The sequence below is a fragment of the Balaenoptera physalus genome (genome assembly GCF_965194825.1).
Source record: "Balaenoptera physalus genome assembly, chromosome: 20".
NCBI classification, from domain to species: domain Eukaryota; kingdom Metazoa; phylum Chordata; class Mammalia; order Artiodactyla; family Balaenopteridae; genus Balaenoptera; species Balaenoptera physalus.
The window spans coordinates 16,557,257-16,570,208 of NC_138901.1; the positions used below are offsets into that span (position 1 = coordinate 16,557,257).

Here is a 12,952-nt window from a genome sequence, read left to right on the forward strand (position 1 = left end):
CTACATGAAAGTCATTCCTCTTACCCATATTGAGTCTTGCTGTGGGTCTTGCCCCCCAGAGTATAAAAACCTTGGGCAGTAGGGACACCAAAGGAACCATTTCAGAATTCATGGCTCCTGAAGAAGAATCCTGTGGGAATTAAGCAAAAGAAAGTTTTGAATAAAAAATTATGAAGACGGGGTACATTATTTTTTTGTATATAACTTATGGCAAGATTCTCTGCCTTTTCTGTCACCTTAGAATAAATATTTAGAGAATTAATAACTTACACCTGAAACTAACATATTGCACGTCAACTGTACAGTATTTAAGTTTTAAAAAGAGAGAGAATTAACAACTGGAATTAGATTTTACTGTGACTGTAGTCTGATTGAATAAGTAGGTGTAAAAGATTTTTTTTAGTTAAGGTAAATATTATATATGTACATGCTGAGGTGTTGGTATAAATATCTTTAATGCATGTAGTATTCTAGAAAATACAGCCTTTACAACTGTCTGAGTTTATGATTTTCTTAAAAACTACATTTCGGAATTCCCCGGTGGTCCAGTGGTTAGCACTCCATGCTTTCACTGCTGAGGGCCCGGGTTCAATCCGTGGTCGGAGAACTGAGATCCCACAAGCCTTGTGGTGTGGCCAAAAAAATTTAAAAATTTAAAAAATAAAATAAAAATTACATTTCAAATGGTGGGAGTACATGAGCAAAAATGTTGAAAACTGTTCTATAGACTACAGGAAGCCAGTGTTTTCATAATCTGGATTTGTTTCACTGATTTGCAAATAATCTCATGATCTGGCCCCAACCTACAGAATGTAAGCATTTCCTCTCGAATCACTGTGTTATTTTATCTATATGTTATGGTTTATATGATGGCTGTTTATGACCTTATTTTCCATTAGTTAAATTTTAAGTTCTCTGAGGATAAGGGACCATGTTTTTCTTCCTGCTCTATCCTTCATAGCACCTTACAGGTAGTCCGTACAAGTTTTTGAAAGGAAGATAACTAAAATAGGAGTCTGGGGAATGCGAATTATATGGGATGTAAGATTTACTTATTGACATGAGAAGAAAACCCAAGTTTTTTTTAGCATCAGTAGTATATTATCTTTTTCATAGAAGGGCAGATACTAAATAATTTAGGCTTTATGGATCATACTGGCTGGGTTTAGTCTATGTTGTAACTAGGCAACTCTGCCCTTGTAGCACAAAAGCAGTCGTAGACCATGTATAAGCAAGTGGGTGTGGCTGTTTCAATAAAACTTTATTTACAAAAACAGTCATTACTGATAAACTATCTTGGGAGAATCCCGTCTTCTAATTAATCAAACATTAGATGACTGTAATCTCCTCATTCCTTATCTGTTCTTCAAATGACTGGATTCTTTCTTGGTCACCTAAATCTGTTTAGCTACTCCAAGCCTTACTACCATGACTCCCTTCAACTGTAAGAAAGGCATGGCATAATATTCTTGCTGCCACATGACTTCTAGTAAGAGTGGAAATACTTAGAAATTTGAAACATATGCATAGCAAGCTAGGCAGGGGTTTAGGTCAAGAGTGGTGGAGCAGTAAATAAACTTTAGAACATAATGAGTAGAAAACACTAAAACATTTTCCTCTGTGCTTCAGATTCCAGAGTCATTGACATTTACCTTTTCTTGCCATTTGGATTATAACTTATATAACTTAAGATAATATTTGTATAGCGTTTTGTAGTTTACAAGCACTTTTCTTATACTTGTCTCATTTGCTTCTCTCAGTAATCTTGTAAAGTTACTTCAGTTTTACAGATCAAGAAATAGGCTTAGAGAGGTTGTGGTTTATCTCAGGCTACATAGCTAATGTAGAAGGCTCCAGAATTCAAACTGAGGTCATCTGATACCTGTCCTTCTTTTCACTATAGTTCATGTTTCTCCCCAGCCAGGATATTAAGAGAAGTCAGGTTTCTACCTGTTTCCAGACTCTAGCTACAGACAGAGACACCAGGATGATTTGGGAACATTTCTTGAGTTACTCTCTTAGGATTACAATATTGAATTGTATGGTCTCATATTTGAATAAAGAAGGCTGAAGCCTGTAGTTATATCTGATTCTGATAAGGTCTCTTCCATACTCATTGAATATCAGCTGATAAATATGGTGATCATTCCTTTGTCAGCAGTATTACCATGTATAGTTGTGAATTCTCTCTCCCATCCCCCAATCAGATATGCCCAAAACGCCTGCCTGGCGTCTCCTGTTCCATCATTCAGCATCTCTGCTAGGAGGTACCCATTCCCTATTAACACTTTCTGTTCTTCTGACTGCATCATATCTATAAATCTGACTGCTGACCTTATACTTCCCCACTCCATTCCATTCCAAGCAACTATAGGTAGCAAATGAGGGAGAAAGGAAGGAGACCACTTTCTGTGGTCTCCGTGGTCTTCATTTTCCTGCCTGCCGTTTCTCTGTGTCTGTCTGTCTTGTCTCCCCCACCACTTTTTCCCCCTCCTGCCTTTCCCCCCTTCTCTCCCCTCTCTCTGACACACACACACACACACACACACACACACACACACACACACACACACACACACACACACACACACACACACACACACACACACACACACACACACACACACACACACACACACACACACACACACACACACACACACACACACACACACACACACACACACACACACACACACACACACACACACACACCCTAACCATGATATTGGGGTTTCGACAAGCGAGTTGGTCATTAAACTCTCCTTATGAGACTGTACAGGGGAATAGTATATATACCAAGTAGAATGATTAACATATCTGCCTATGGATAAATTAGACTTTATGTGGGTTGATTTGGGGCCCTAATTAGTGTATCTAATATTGTGACTATTGGGATAATTTTGACTTGATCCAAACAACTGCCACATTCAGAATGCTATCTATTTGTAAACTGGAAGATTCACAGGGCCACAAAGATGTGAATAGCGCCTCCTAAAGTATTGAGATTCCCCAAATATCTTTGTGTGGAATAGTGAGTAATGGTGAAGACTAGCAGCCAGCACACCTGTGTGGGTCAAACATGTGCTCCAGACCTGACCTCTGGGCCACCCCTTTGCAGCCTCTTCTCTAGAATATATTTAAAGGTGGCAGGACTTCCAACTTTTCATTTTCATGTAGAGTTTTACTAATGTTTCCTAACCAGTTTGTGTACTTTGTGAGGATGGGAACCAACTGCAGCTCTTAATCTTAGAGTTCTATCTTCCATCTTGCCACACCTCAGCCGCTCCCATTAATTTGAGGAACTACTGCCTGACTGGAAGGTGGAGACATTAGGGTGTGATAACCCTTTAGTTCTCCAGAAAAAGGAGCTTGTTTCCCGTTATTACCTCACTTAATCAAGCCAGTTAATCCTTAGCTTGAAATGTAGAGGATGTATAACCTTGGGGAAAAGAATGTTCAGATTTAGGTTTGTGCTTAATAAGAGCACCACCTGCTGGCTGTGAAGATCAATGCTCTTTTGCGAGAGCTTGCCAAGACAATTAGCTGTATACATGAGGCCACTGCACCTTACCAGCAGGAGGAGGAAGTGAGCATTACAAAACACCACAAGAAAGTGTTCTTGAGAAAATGGTGGAAAGTAATGAGTAAAACAGGTTAATCTTGGAGTGTCAGACCCTAGTGGGCCTGAGGTTAAAGTCTTTTCATTTTGTTTGAGGAAATAGTAACCTAAGATGATGTTTCCTGTCATTGATCTGCACTTCAAGGATCTGCACCTTCCTGTTTGATAATACACTTTAATAGCCATTACCTATGCAGGTACACAATGTGTGGAGTCCTGTAGCTGAATGGGTCCCTGCTGTGTTCTCTTCCATTTTTACAACTCTTTTGCTTACTTTCAGGTCCTCTATATCCAGTCTATTTCAGAGTTGTAGCTCTGTAGATCCCAGGTGTTATTACTCAGAACAGGAACTCAGACCAGCAACTCCTAAGAGATCATTTTTGTTCACTGACTGGGGGATTTAACTGGGTTTCTCTTTACTCTTATATGAAAGCAGTTAAAACACAGCAAACTTCTAGCAGCCTGAGTCCCTTAAACAGTTTGTTATTATCCCTAACTGCTTACTCAGTGGGTTTATAGGGGAAGTTGCTCTTGGTTCTGCTTAATACCTCAGCTCCAGAGCACAAGGCAGTAGTGGTCTACACTTGTGCCAGCTTCCACTTCAGAGCATTTAAATGAGGGGAGGGGATTAGGAGTGGAGTTTTAGTTGAAGACTGATTGAAATTAACATGTTAGAGTTGAGAGACTCAGTAGTCATCTGGTCTAGCAATAACATATAAATGTCTTTTCTCTCTTGTGCTTAACTCGAATTGATTGATGGTGTCTGTCTGGATTTAATTAACTAATTAATAATTTGAGACGGGTCTAAGGTCTTGGGGTACAACAGAAGGAATGTTGCGAGTAGCCTGTGCCTGCAGCAGACAAAAGAGGAGAGAGCTAGAGCATGTGTGCTAGGATGTTACCAGCTCTGATCAAGTCTTGCTGCCTCATTTTACAGATGAAGAAGCTAAAGCCCAGCTAAGTGGTTTGTTCTTGTTTTCTCCTGCTCAGTGATGGGACGAGGACCCGTGTCTAGGACTACTTATTTCCACCATAACCATATCCTATTTCCTTTTCTCCCTGGCTTAATTTTCAGATTTGGGAGCACAGTGACTGCAGAAAATAAAAGGAAAAGAAAATGAAACTACTGTGCTTTTGTTGTAGTCCCATTAAACAGCCTTTGCAGGCTTCCTTGGGAGTCCAGTAGTTAAGACTCCATACTCCCAATGCAGGGGGATTGATCCCTGCTCAGGGAAGATTCTGCATGCCGCGTGGCGCGGCCGGAAAAAAAAAAACAGCCTTTACCAAGGGGGAGTAACTCTCCTGCTGACCAAGGGGTATCCTGGGATATAGAGGAGGTGCTCTCCCACTTCTTGGGCCTTCTTTATACCTTCAAGCTCAGCCCAGCTTTCAGAATTCCTCTAGACGATGCTTTATTTCCTATATACTTTTCCCCAACCACTCTAAGTTAGAGCAAGGAATTTTTACCATTAATACCTCTAAACTTAATTCTTATTTGGGAGTTTTTTGTTGTTTTTTTTTAACATTTGACCTTTGGGGGATGGGAAAATCAAACCATTTTATTGAGGGCCTTGGGTGGGATCTAAGGGCTGGGAGTACAATGAGCTCTGATATCATTGGCCTGGCTGAAAGCTGATATATTTATGTGAAGGGTTGGGATAGGTGAATTTGTTTTTAAGTGTAGAAAAGAAAGAATGATTATGGGAAAAAATTTCAGAAGATAGCACTGTTCCCAGAGATGTATCTTGTTCTTTGAAGTGTCATGAAATACATGGTCTATGCTATAGGAAGGAGTCTCTTTTTTACGCTGCAGAACTCTTTTGAAAAATATCCTGTACTCTCCAGTTCCTTGGGAATAATTTGAGAAATATCAGATTTCACTCCAGAATTAAACTGCTCCATTCTCTGGGCCAAAGAATAATTTCATGGTGTAGTGGCTAAGAGTATAGGTTTTAGGATTTTACAGACCTGAGTTTGAATGTTGCTTGTTACTTACTAAACTGTGTAACCTTGACAGTTAATTCACTTTTCTGAATATGTTTTTAGCTTTAAATGGAGCATAGTAATGTTTACATCATGGAATTGTTCTGAAGATTAAGTAATACACAATGCCAGCCACAATATAATGGGTTTAGTAAATGTTCATTTATTCCCCTCTTCTTTGCTCCCCATTCCTAGCTCAGATTAAGCACATCAGCTATCCTCCCTGGGCACCAAAACCCCAAGAATGTTTAGAAAATACACTAAATAAACCTCTAACAATTCTGAAAAAAGAAGGCATGCCATTGGTGAATAGAGTTTGGAGTGATTTTTGAAAGATGGAAAACAAACAGGATAACTGTGAAGAAATAAAACTAGAAAAAAGAGGAGCCCAAAGCACATGCTTTTGAGTAAACTATGGGGTAGGAGCTGGTAGGGGAAGGTTCTTTGCCCACAGTGAAAAAGGACACAGAAGTAGGGATGGGACCTGGGCATTTGCCTGGGTGATAAGTTTGGACTTGTTTTGGAATATAGCTAGGTTGGATTATTCCCCTTTTCCATAAAGTGGTGGTGTTTCATTCTGTGCTACAGCAGCGGGTATGGACTCAGGGGCTGGGACCTTTTTTTTTTTTTTTTTTAATTTGTTTTATTTTATTTATTTTAGTTTTGGCTGCATTGGGTCTTCATTGCTGCGCCTGGGCTTTCTCTAGTTGCAGCGAGCAGGGGCTGCTCTTTGTTCTGGTGCAAGTGCTTCTAATTGTGGTGGCTTCTCTTGTTGCAGAGCACGGGCTCTAGGCATGCGGGCTTCAGTAGTTGTGGCACGTGGGCTCAGTAGTTGTGTCGCACGGGCTTAGTTGCTCCACAGCATGTGAGATCTTCCCGGACCAGGGCTGGACTCTGCGTCGCCTGCATTGGCAGGCGGATTCTTAACCACTGCGCCACCAGGGAAGTCCCAGGGGCTTTGACTTTGACTATGTCCCAGGTGGTTAATGATTCCCAGGAGGAACTGGGAGCTAAAGAGAGATGTTCTGGTCTTCAGATTAAAAAGGACCATGGAAAGTTTTTTAGAACCGTGAAAAAAGACCCACACCTATATCCATGGTGGTGAAGTTTCAGAATGAGACTATAAAAAGGAAGATGTAAGTTTCAGATTGCCACTAGAGGTTCTAGCCAGAATAATAGGACAAGAAATAGAAATAAAAGGCATACGAATTAGAAAGAAAGTAAAACAGCTTTTTGTAAGTGACATACTTGTGTATGTAGAAAATTCTAAGGACACCACAACAACAAACAAAAACTTGGTAATGGATTTATCAAGATCACAGGATACAGATCACTATATTAAAAATTACTGTATTTCTACATACTAGCAGTAAACAATTATAAATTGAAATTTTTTAAAGTGCTATCATGTATAATGTCATCAAAAATATCAAATTAACAAAATATATATAAGAACTGTACAATGGGGACTTCCTTGGTGGTCTAGTGGTTAAGACTCCGCACTCCCAATGCAGGGGCCCAGGTTTGATCCTTGGTCAGGGAACTGGATCCCGCATGCTGCAACTAAGACCTGGTGCAGCTAGCTAAATGAGTAAATTAATTAATAATAAATAACTTTTTTTTTTAAAGAACTGTACAATGAAAACTACCTAACACTGATGAGAGAAAATTAAAGAAATCCTAAATAAATGGAGAGGTGTACCACGTTCATGGATTGAAAGACTCGGTATTAGAGTTCTCCCCAAATTGACCTGTAGAGTACCACAACAAGCTTTTTCCCCCAAAAGAAGTTTAAAGGAAGAAACAGAGCACCTACAAGTGAATGAGTCAGATTCCATCTTATTGGTGACACTGTAGTAATAGCTTTAAAGTCTGAGAGAAAACTGGTTTTAATCTAGAAATACTATTTCTAAAGAAATTACTCAAGGCCACATTCTTAGGAAAATAAAAGAGGAAACTAACAAAATGGAAAGATGCAAGAAACAGTGGTGAACCCCCAAAGAAGGTAAAAAATTATAATTAAGTCTAAAAGATTAATTTATGATATTGAATATTAACTAATCCACTTAAAAACCTAGATAATCCCCAGGTGGGAGGTGGTGAGGGTCTGGAGGAAGGAGGGGGGAGAATAGCATAGTTCTTATTTAGAGGAAGATGTAGTACCCAGTACAGTGCCTGATAAAATAATAGACGGTAAGTAGTTGTTGAATGAATATATCCTGATTAACTTTATGTTGATAGAAAGAAGTAGGTTGAAATATTTCAGTTTCTAGAAGAATAAAAACAGGATGTTTATCAATCTTTCAAACCAATAAAGTTAACAGACTTAGTGGAACACAGGAACAAAGAAAAGTTCATCAATCTAACAAAAGGTGTTTTAGATTTTTTTGTTTGGAACTTGCAAATAAAAGGCAACAGTGACTTGTCTGTGAGTAAAAGAATGACCTTCAGTAAAGTTCCAATAAACAGATCTTCCGCACGACAGTGCTTGCCCTGCTTGGGTCCTCCTGCCACTGGGCAATTCGAAGAAGGGTGCAGTGTGGGTCTCGCTCACCGGTGAGCCAGAGTTGCTGCGAACACGCCTCACTTCGTGAGAGAAGAGCCCAGAGCCCAGGTGTCTGGACTAAAACCGCAGTGTTTTGTGTTTCTTGCAGATGTTCCCACAAGCCTGCACTTCCAGAGCATGCTGAAATCTCAATGGCAGAACAAACCTTTTGACAAAATCAAACCTCCAAAAAAGTTTTCACTTAAGCACAGAGCACCCATGCCAGGCAGTCTCCCTGATCCAACTCGTAAAGACAGGCACAAGTTGGTCACCTCCTTCCTGACAACAGCCAGTAAGTTTCAGGGGTCCAGAGAGTCCTCCAATTACTTTCCTATTCCTTTTATGTTCTCAGGTTACTGGTATGGCCATGGCACTGTGTCGGGGTTGGGAGAAGCAGTTGACTGATGTAAATTCAGCTCACAGTCTTCTTTTCCTACTTGTCTTAGATGCTCTCGGATGGACTGTGAAAGCTATTCCAGACACCATGTATCTTGGGGCTCAGTGAACAGCCAGCTGTGGCATGGCATTGGGTCCATCTGTGGGCAGGCTGTCTTCTGTAGTCTGGTGTCACATTTTTTTCTGGTTGAGAGCCCTGTGGGCTCCCTGGCCTGTTTTGGCCAGTGTGTTATTTGCCAGAAGCTTCAGTCCCAGAGGACTGTCCTGCTGCCCTGGGTGTCTATGTCACTGACCTAGAGAGAACTGAAGAGCTCGGAACTCAAATAAGAAAAGATTGAGAGAAGGTGTTTCACAGCTCTTTTTCTGTTCCCCTCTTCAGAGCTGTCCCATCACCAAACCCGGCCTGACAGGACCCACAGGCAGCACTTAGACGATGTGGGGGCCGTGCCTATGGTGGAGCGAGTGACAGCGCCCAAAGCAGAGCGCTCGCTCAACCCGCCGCCACCCGTGCATGACCCAAACCACAGCAAAATGAGATTGCGAGACCATTCATCCGAGAGAAGTGAAGGTAGGGCCAGGCCCGGCACCTCTGCCTTCGTTTGCACCTGCTCAGGGCTTTCTGGGGCAGCCTGGGCTTCTTATAGTTGCCCTTAGCTTTGTGCTTCACTTTCTAGGAAGGCAGAGTAGAGGGGCCCTACTGCTTCTAAGTGTAGGTCACTTCTTACTCTCTAGCAACCTCTGCTCCGTCCCTACCTCCCGTCAACCAGTTTGCTTCATCTTTTTATCCTTTAGGCTTAGAAAGCATTTTTGCCTTTACTGCATATTGCTGGCATTCCTGGCTTGTGCTGGAAGTAGAGCAGGTTGAGGTAGCCACGTATTCCTCTTTTCTGTTGACTTCTGCAGTGTTGAAGCATCACACGGACCTGAGCAGTTCCAGCTACTTGGCGGCCACCCAGCATCCACCACACAGTCCCTTGGTGCGACAGCTCTCCGCGTCATCAGACACCTCTGCACCCACCAGCTCTAGTCCCCAGATTACAGCCAGCACGTCTGTAAGTACCTGCGTGGAGTTGGACAGCCCCTCTGCAGTGACAGCTCATTCCAGTGGGTTGGAGGACAGTGTAGAGACAGGGTTGTAAGGGCCAGGGCAGTTATGGGGACTTGACTCATCTTGGCGTATTTGTCTTTTTCAAGTCAAAGTGGTGCTGTTTGATCCTCCATTACGTTGTTTTCCTTGGGTTGTTTTTCACAGTAGAGATGGATCTGAGCTGAGCCAGCCATAGAAAGCTTGATGCAGAGACAGACTCTTGGGTGATCTGTGACTATTCAGGATGCGTGGGACTAAGTTTCACACAGAACTCAACAGTATCATGACTCTAACTCTGTTGAGCTAAGTAAACATGAGAGGAGAGATAAAAGAGAGATGCCTGTGGGCATTGGAGACGTTTGATTTCCTTGTTTTTACTCTCCTGGGGAGTGGAGCTGGAGTGCTGAGAATAAACACTGGGTGTGTTAGGGTGCTTGCAAGGGAAGCGGGACATAGAGCCCATGTTTTTTAGGAGTACAGAGCAGAATTACAGATCCAGCAGGCCACACTGGCAGCACTGACATGTAGTATGCTCGTAGCGGGAGGCTCTTCGGCCCCTGATCAGCTTTTGCGGTAGCACACTCCATCCCGAAAGCTGTTTGCACGGCCATTCCAGACACACATTCACATTAATATCATTCTAGTGTTTTAATTCCTCAGTGTGTGCCTCCTTGAACACATATACCTGTAGCTGCTTTGTGCCCACTAAAAGGGTCCTTTATATAGTAATAATAATAATAATGGAGATAGTAATAATAAAACGATACAACTGTAATGTTTGTTGTGTCAGCGCTGAGTGCATTATGTGTGTTACCTCATTCAATCCTGTAATGAATGCCCTTTGAGGTGTAGGTGGTATAAGAGATTCCCGTTTTGTTGGCAGGGAAACTGAGTCTTTCCAAGGTTAAGCTGCATAAAGTGAGGTGACTTGTGAGGGTGTAATTGTGATTCAAACCCAGGCAGTCTGACTGCGGAGCCAGTTCTCTTACCATCATGCTGCACAAAGTGAGCCTAGGTTGGGGCATTGCAGAGGTGACTTATACAGGTGCTTTGAAGCCCCTTCAGAGCTTATATCAAGAAACTTCTAAGCCCACAAAATGTGCTCACTGAGCTCCTGCAATCAGGTAGGAATTCTTCACATTGTTCTGTCTTTACTCTTAAAAGTCAGAGTCTTTTCCAAATGACCTCCTTGTTCCTCCCTCTTCCTCCCCTCCCACACCCACAGATTTTGTCTCCATAGGTGTTGTAGTATCTATCACTAACTCAGTTGTCCATTAGTAGGGGGGTCTCAGAAAAACCAAACTATTTTAATTTTTATTTATTTATTTATTTATTTATGGCTGTGTTGGGTCTTCGTTTCTGTGCAAGGGCTTTCTCTAGTTGCGGCGAGCGGGGGCCACTCTTCATCGTGGCGCGCGGGCCTCTCATTATCGCAGCCTCTCTTGTTGCGGAGCACAGGCTCCAGATGCGCAGGCTCAGTAGTTGTGGCTCACGGGCCTAGTTGCTCCGCGGCATGTGGGATCTTCCCAGACCAGGGCTCGAACCTGTGTCCCCTGCATTGGCAGGCAGATTCTCAACCACTGCGCCACCAGGGAAGCCCAACCAAACTATTTTAAAGAGGCTAATTCTAATAGAAGTCTTCTCTGAGACTTGGTGAGACTTCAGTATTTTTTCACCTGCCGCCCTCTTGTGCCTGAAGAATGTAAACTTAGGCCTGGATCACTTGAAATTTTTACTTATTGTCTAATGAGTACAAATTTTGTATATATAGCACTGTGCTGACCCTTAAGGCTCTTGCTGCCAGATTTTTTCAGAGAATCTGGATTTATATAATAGCAAGAAGAGTGATAGGCCAGATAGTTAAAATGAGGTAGAGAAGCTACAAGACACTGGAGAAGTGGTGGGGGAGGAGAGGGGTGGGGTGTATGTGGTAGTGCTCCCACAGAAAGCCACAAGAGCTGATAGGCGCGCCAGGGTCACCTCCATGGCCTTTTTTCTTTTCTTTCTTGGAAGCCCTGGATATTCTGATTTGGTAGTTAGAAGAGAGGGGGCCCTGAACCTGTTTTTTCTTTTTCTTTTTTAAATATACTCCTCATCTTGCGTCTGATGTGCAGCCAGGTTTGGGAACCACTTTTCATTCCCGTCACCTGCCCTCCACCTCGTTCTAAACAGGAGAAAGTAGTTAAGTTAGATCAAATGAGTGCCTTATGGAATTGGGAAATCTAAATGTAGGGTGGGAGCTGGAGCCTGCTGAACCCCACAACCCGCTCCTGTCCCTTTGCCTTGAAGGCACTAACAGCAGGCCCAAGAAGATTCAGGGAAGGTACATACCTGTTTCTGCCAGCAGTTTCACATTCATTCTTGACCAAGATAAAGGGAAAGCTATCTCTTGAGGCTTTCTTAAGGTACACTTCTTGTAGTGGGGTGTATAAGTTCAGCAGAGATGTGGCAGAGGCCTTTGAGTGTGAGGTCGCTAATCCTCAGCCAGGCAAGACTTGCAAAAGTCTCTTCAACCGTTTTGGTTAACCAGTTACCCTAAATTTGTGAAGTCAGTGACAGTCTATTCTTACTGACAGAGGAGAAGACTGAGATGAAAAAGACATTGTAATAACCTGAAATCGTAGGTGACAGCAGCTAAAATCCTGGCCCAGGAAACATTGCCTTTCAACATTTTCTGAGAAGGTCCTGAAATGATACAATGAATCAGTCATAGATCCCCCTCTAGGAACAGAGAGTAGAGAGGTTAGCTGTAGGGAACAACCTCTTCCCCATCTTCCTTCACTAACCCCTTCCCTCTGGCCTGGCCACACTTGGTGGTTTGGGTTTGAATGTAGCCTCTCAGGTGTCTGCAGCGGTATTGTCACCATGGCAGCATGTCACCCCACTGTTTGGCTCTGGGCTCTCACAGCTCAATCGCCAGTCTCTCTGTTTCAGGGCAGGGTGTTTGCTCTCTGGGCACAGGCAGCTCGTGGACATGCCCCTTCATCTAAGAAACCATGCCCTTTGGCTCCCTGCTTTATTCCTCCTCCGGTCTCCCACTTGCTGCAGATGCCCACCTCCTCCTCTGATACTGGATCCTTGTTAGTCTTCTTTCCCAAGAGTTTGATCTTAACTTCCTGTAGGAGCAAATTTCCATTCTCCAGGAGTGTGAGCTGTACAGCCAAGGCTTCTTCATCCGTTGCCCTCCACTCACCTCTGTTGGTATAGCTAGAATGCGCTCAGCTCTTTCCCTCAGAATAACAGCCAGAAAGGGGGAGATCACATAAGGGCTGAGCAGATGGTGGGTACAGATTTAGCTGAAGAGTTCAGATCTACGAGA

The 12,952-nt window shown here is 42.8% G+C and overlaps 1 protein-coding gene across 8 annotated transcripts in view; it reads left to right on the forward strand.

Annotated features, from left to right (window-relative positions):
• KANSL1 (KAT8 regulatory NSL complex subunit 1) overlaps positions 1–12,952 on the forward strand; it is a 188,918-nt gene that overhangs the window by 166,769 nt on the left and 9,197 nt on the right. For 5 of the 8 annotated variants that reach the window (XM_082443083.1, XM_082443081.1, XM_082443084.1 and 2 more), the window contains 3 exons: positions 8,260–8,442; positions 8,926–9,114; positions 9,450–9,598. In XM_082443083.1, the coding sequence (XP_082299209.1) occupies positions 8,260–8,442; positions 8,926–9,114; positions 9,450–9,598 (521 nt within the window). The remainder of the gene's footprint in view (positions 1–8,259; positions 8,443–8,925; positions 9,115–9,449; positions 9,599–12,952) is intronic. The other 3 variants (XM_082443085.1, XM_082443086.1, XM_082443087.1) reach the window with 2 other exon arrangements.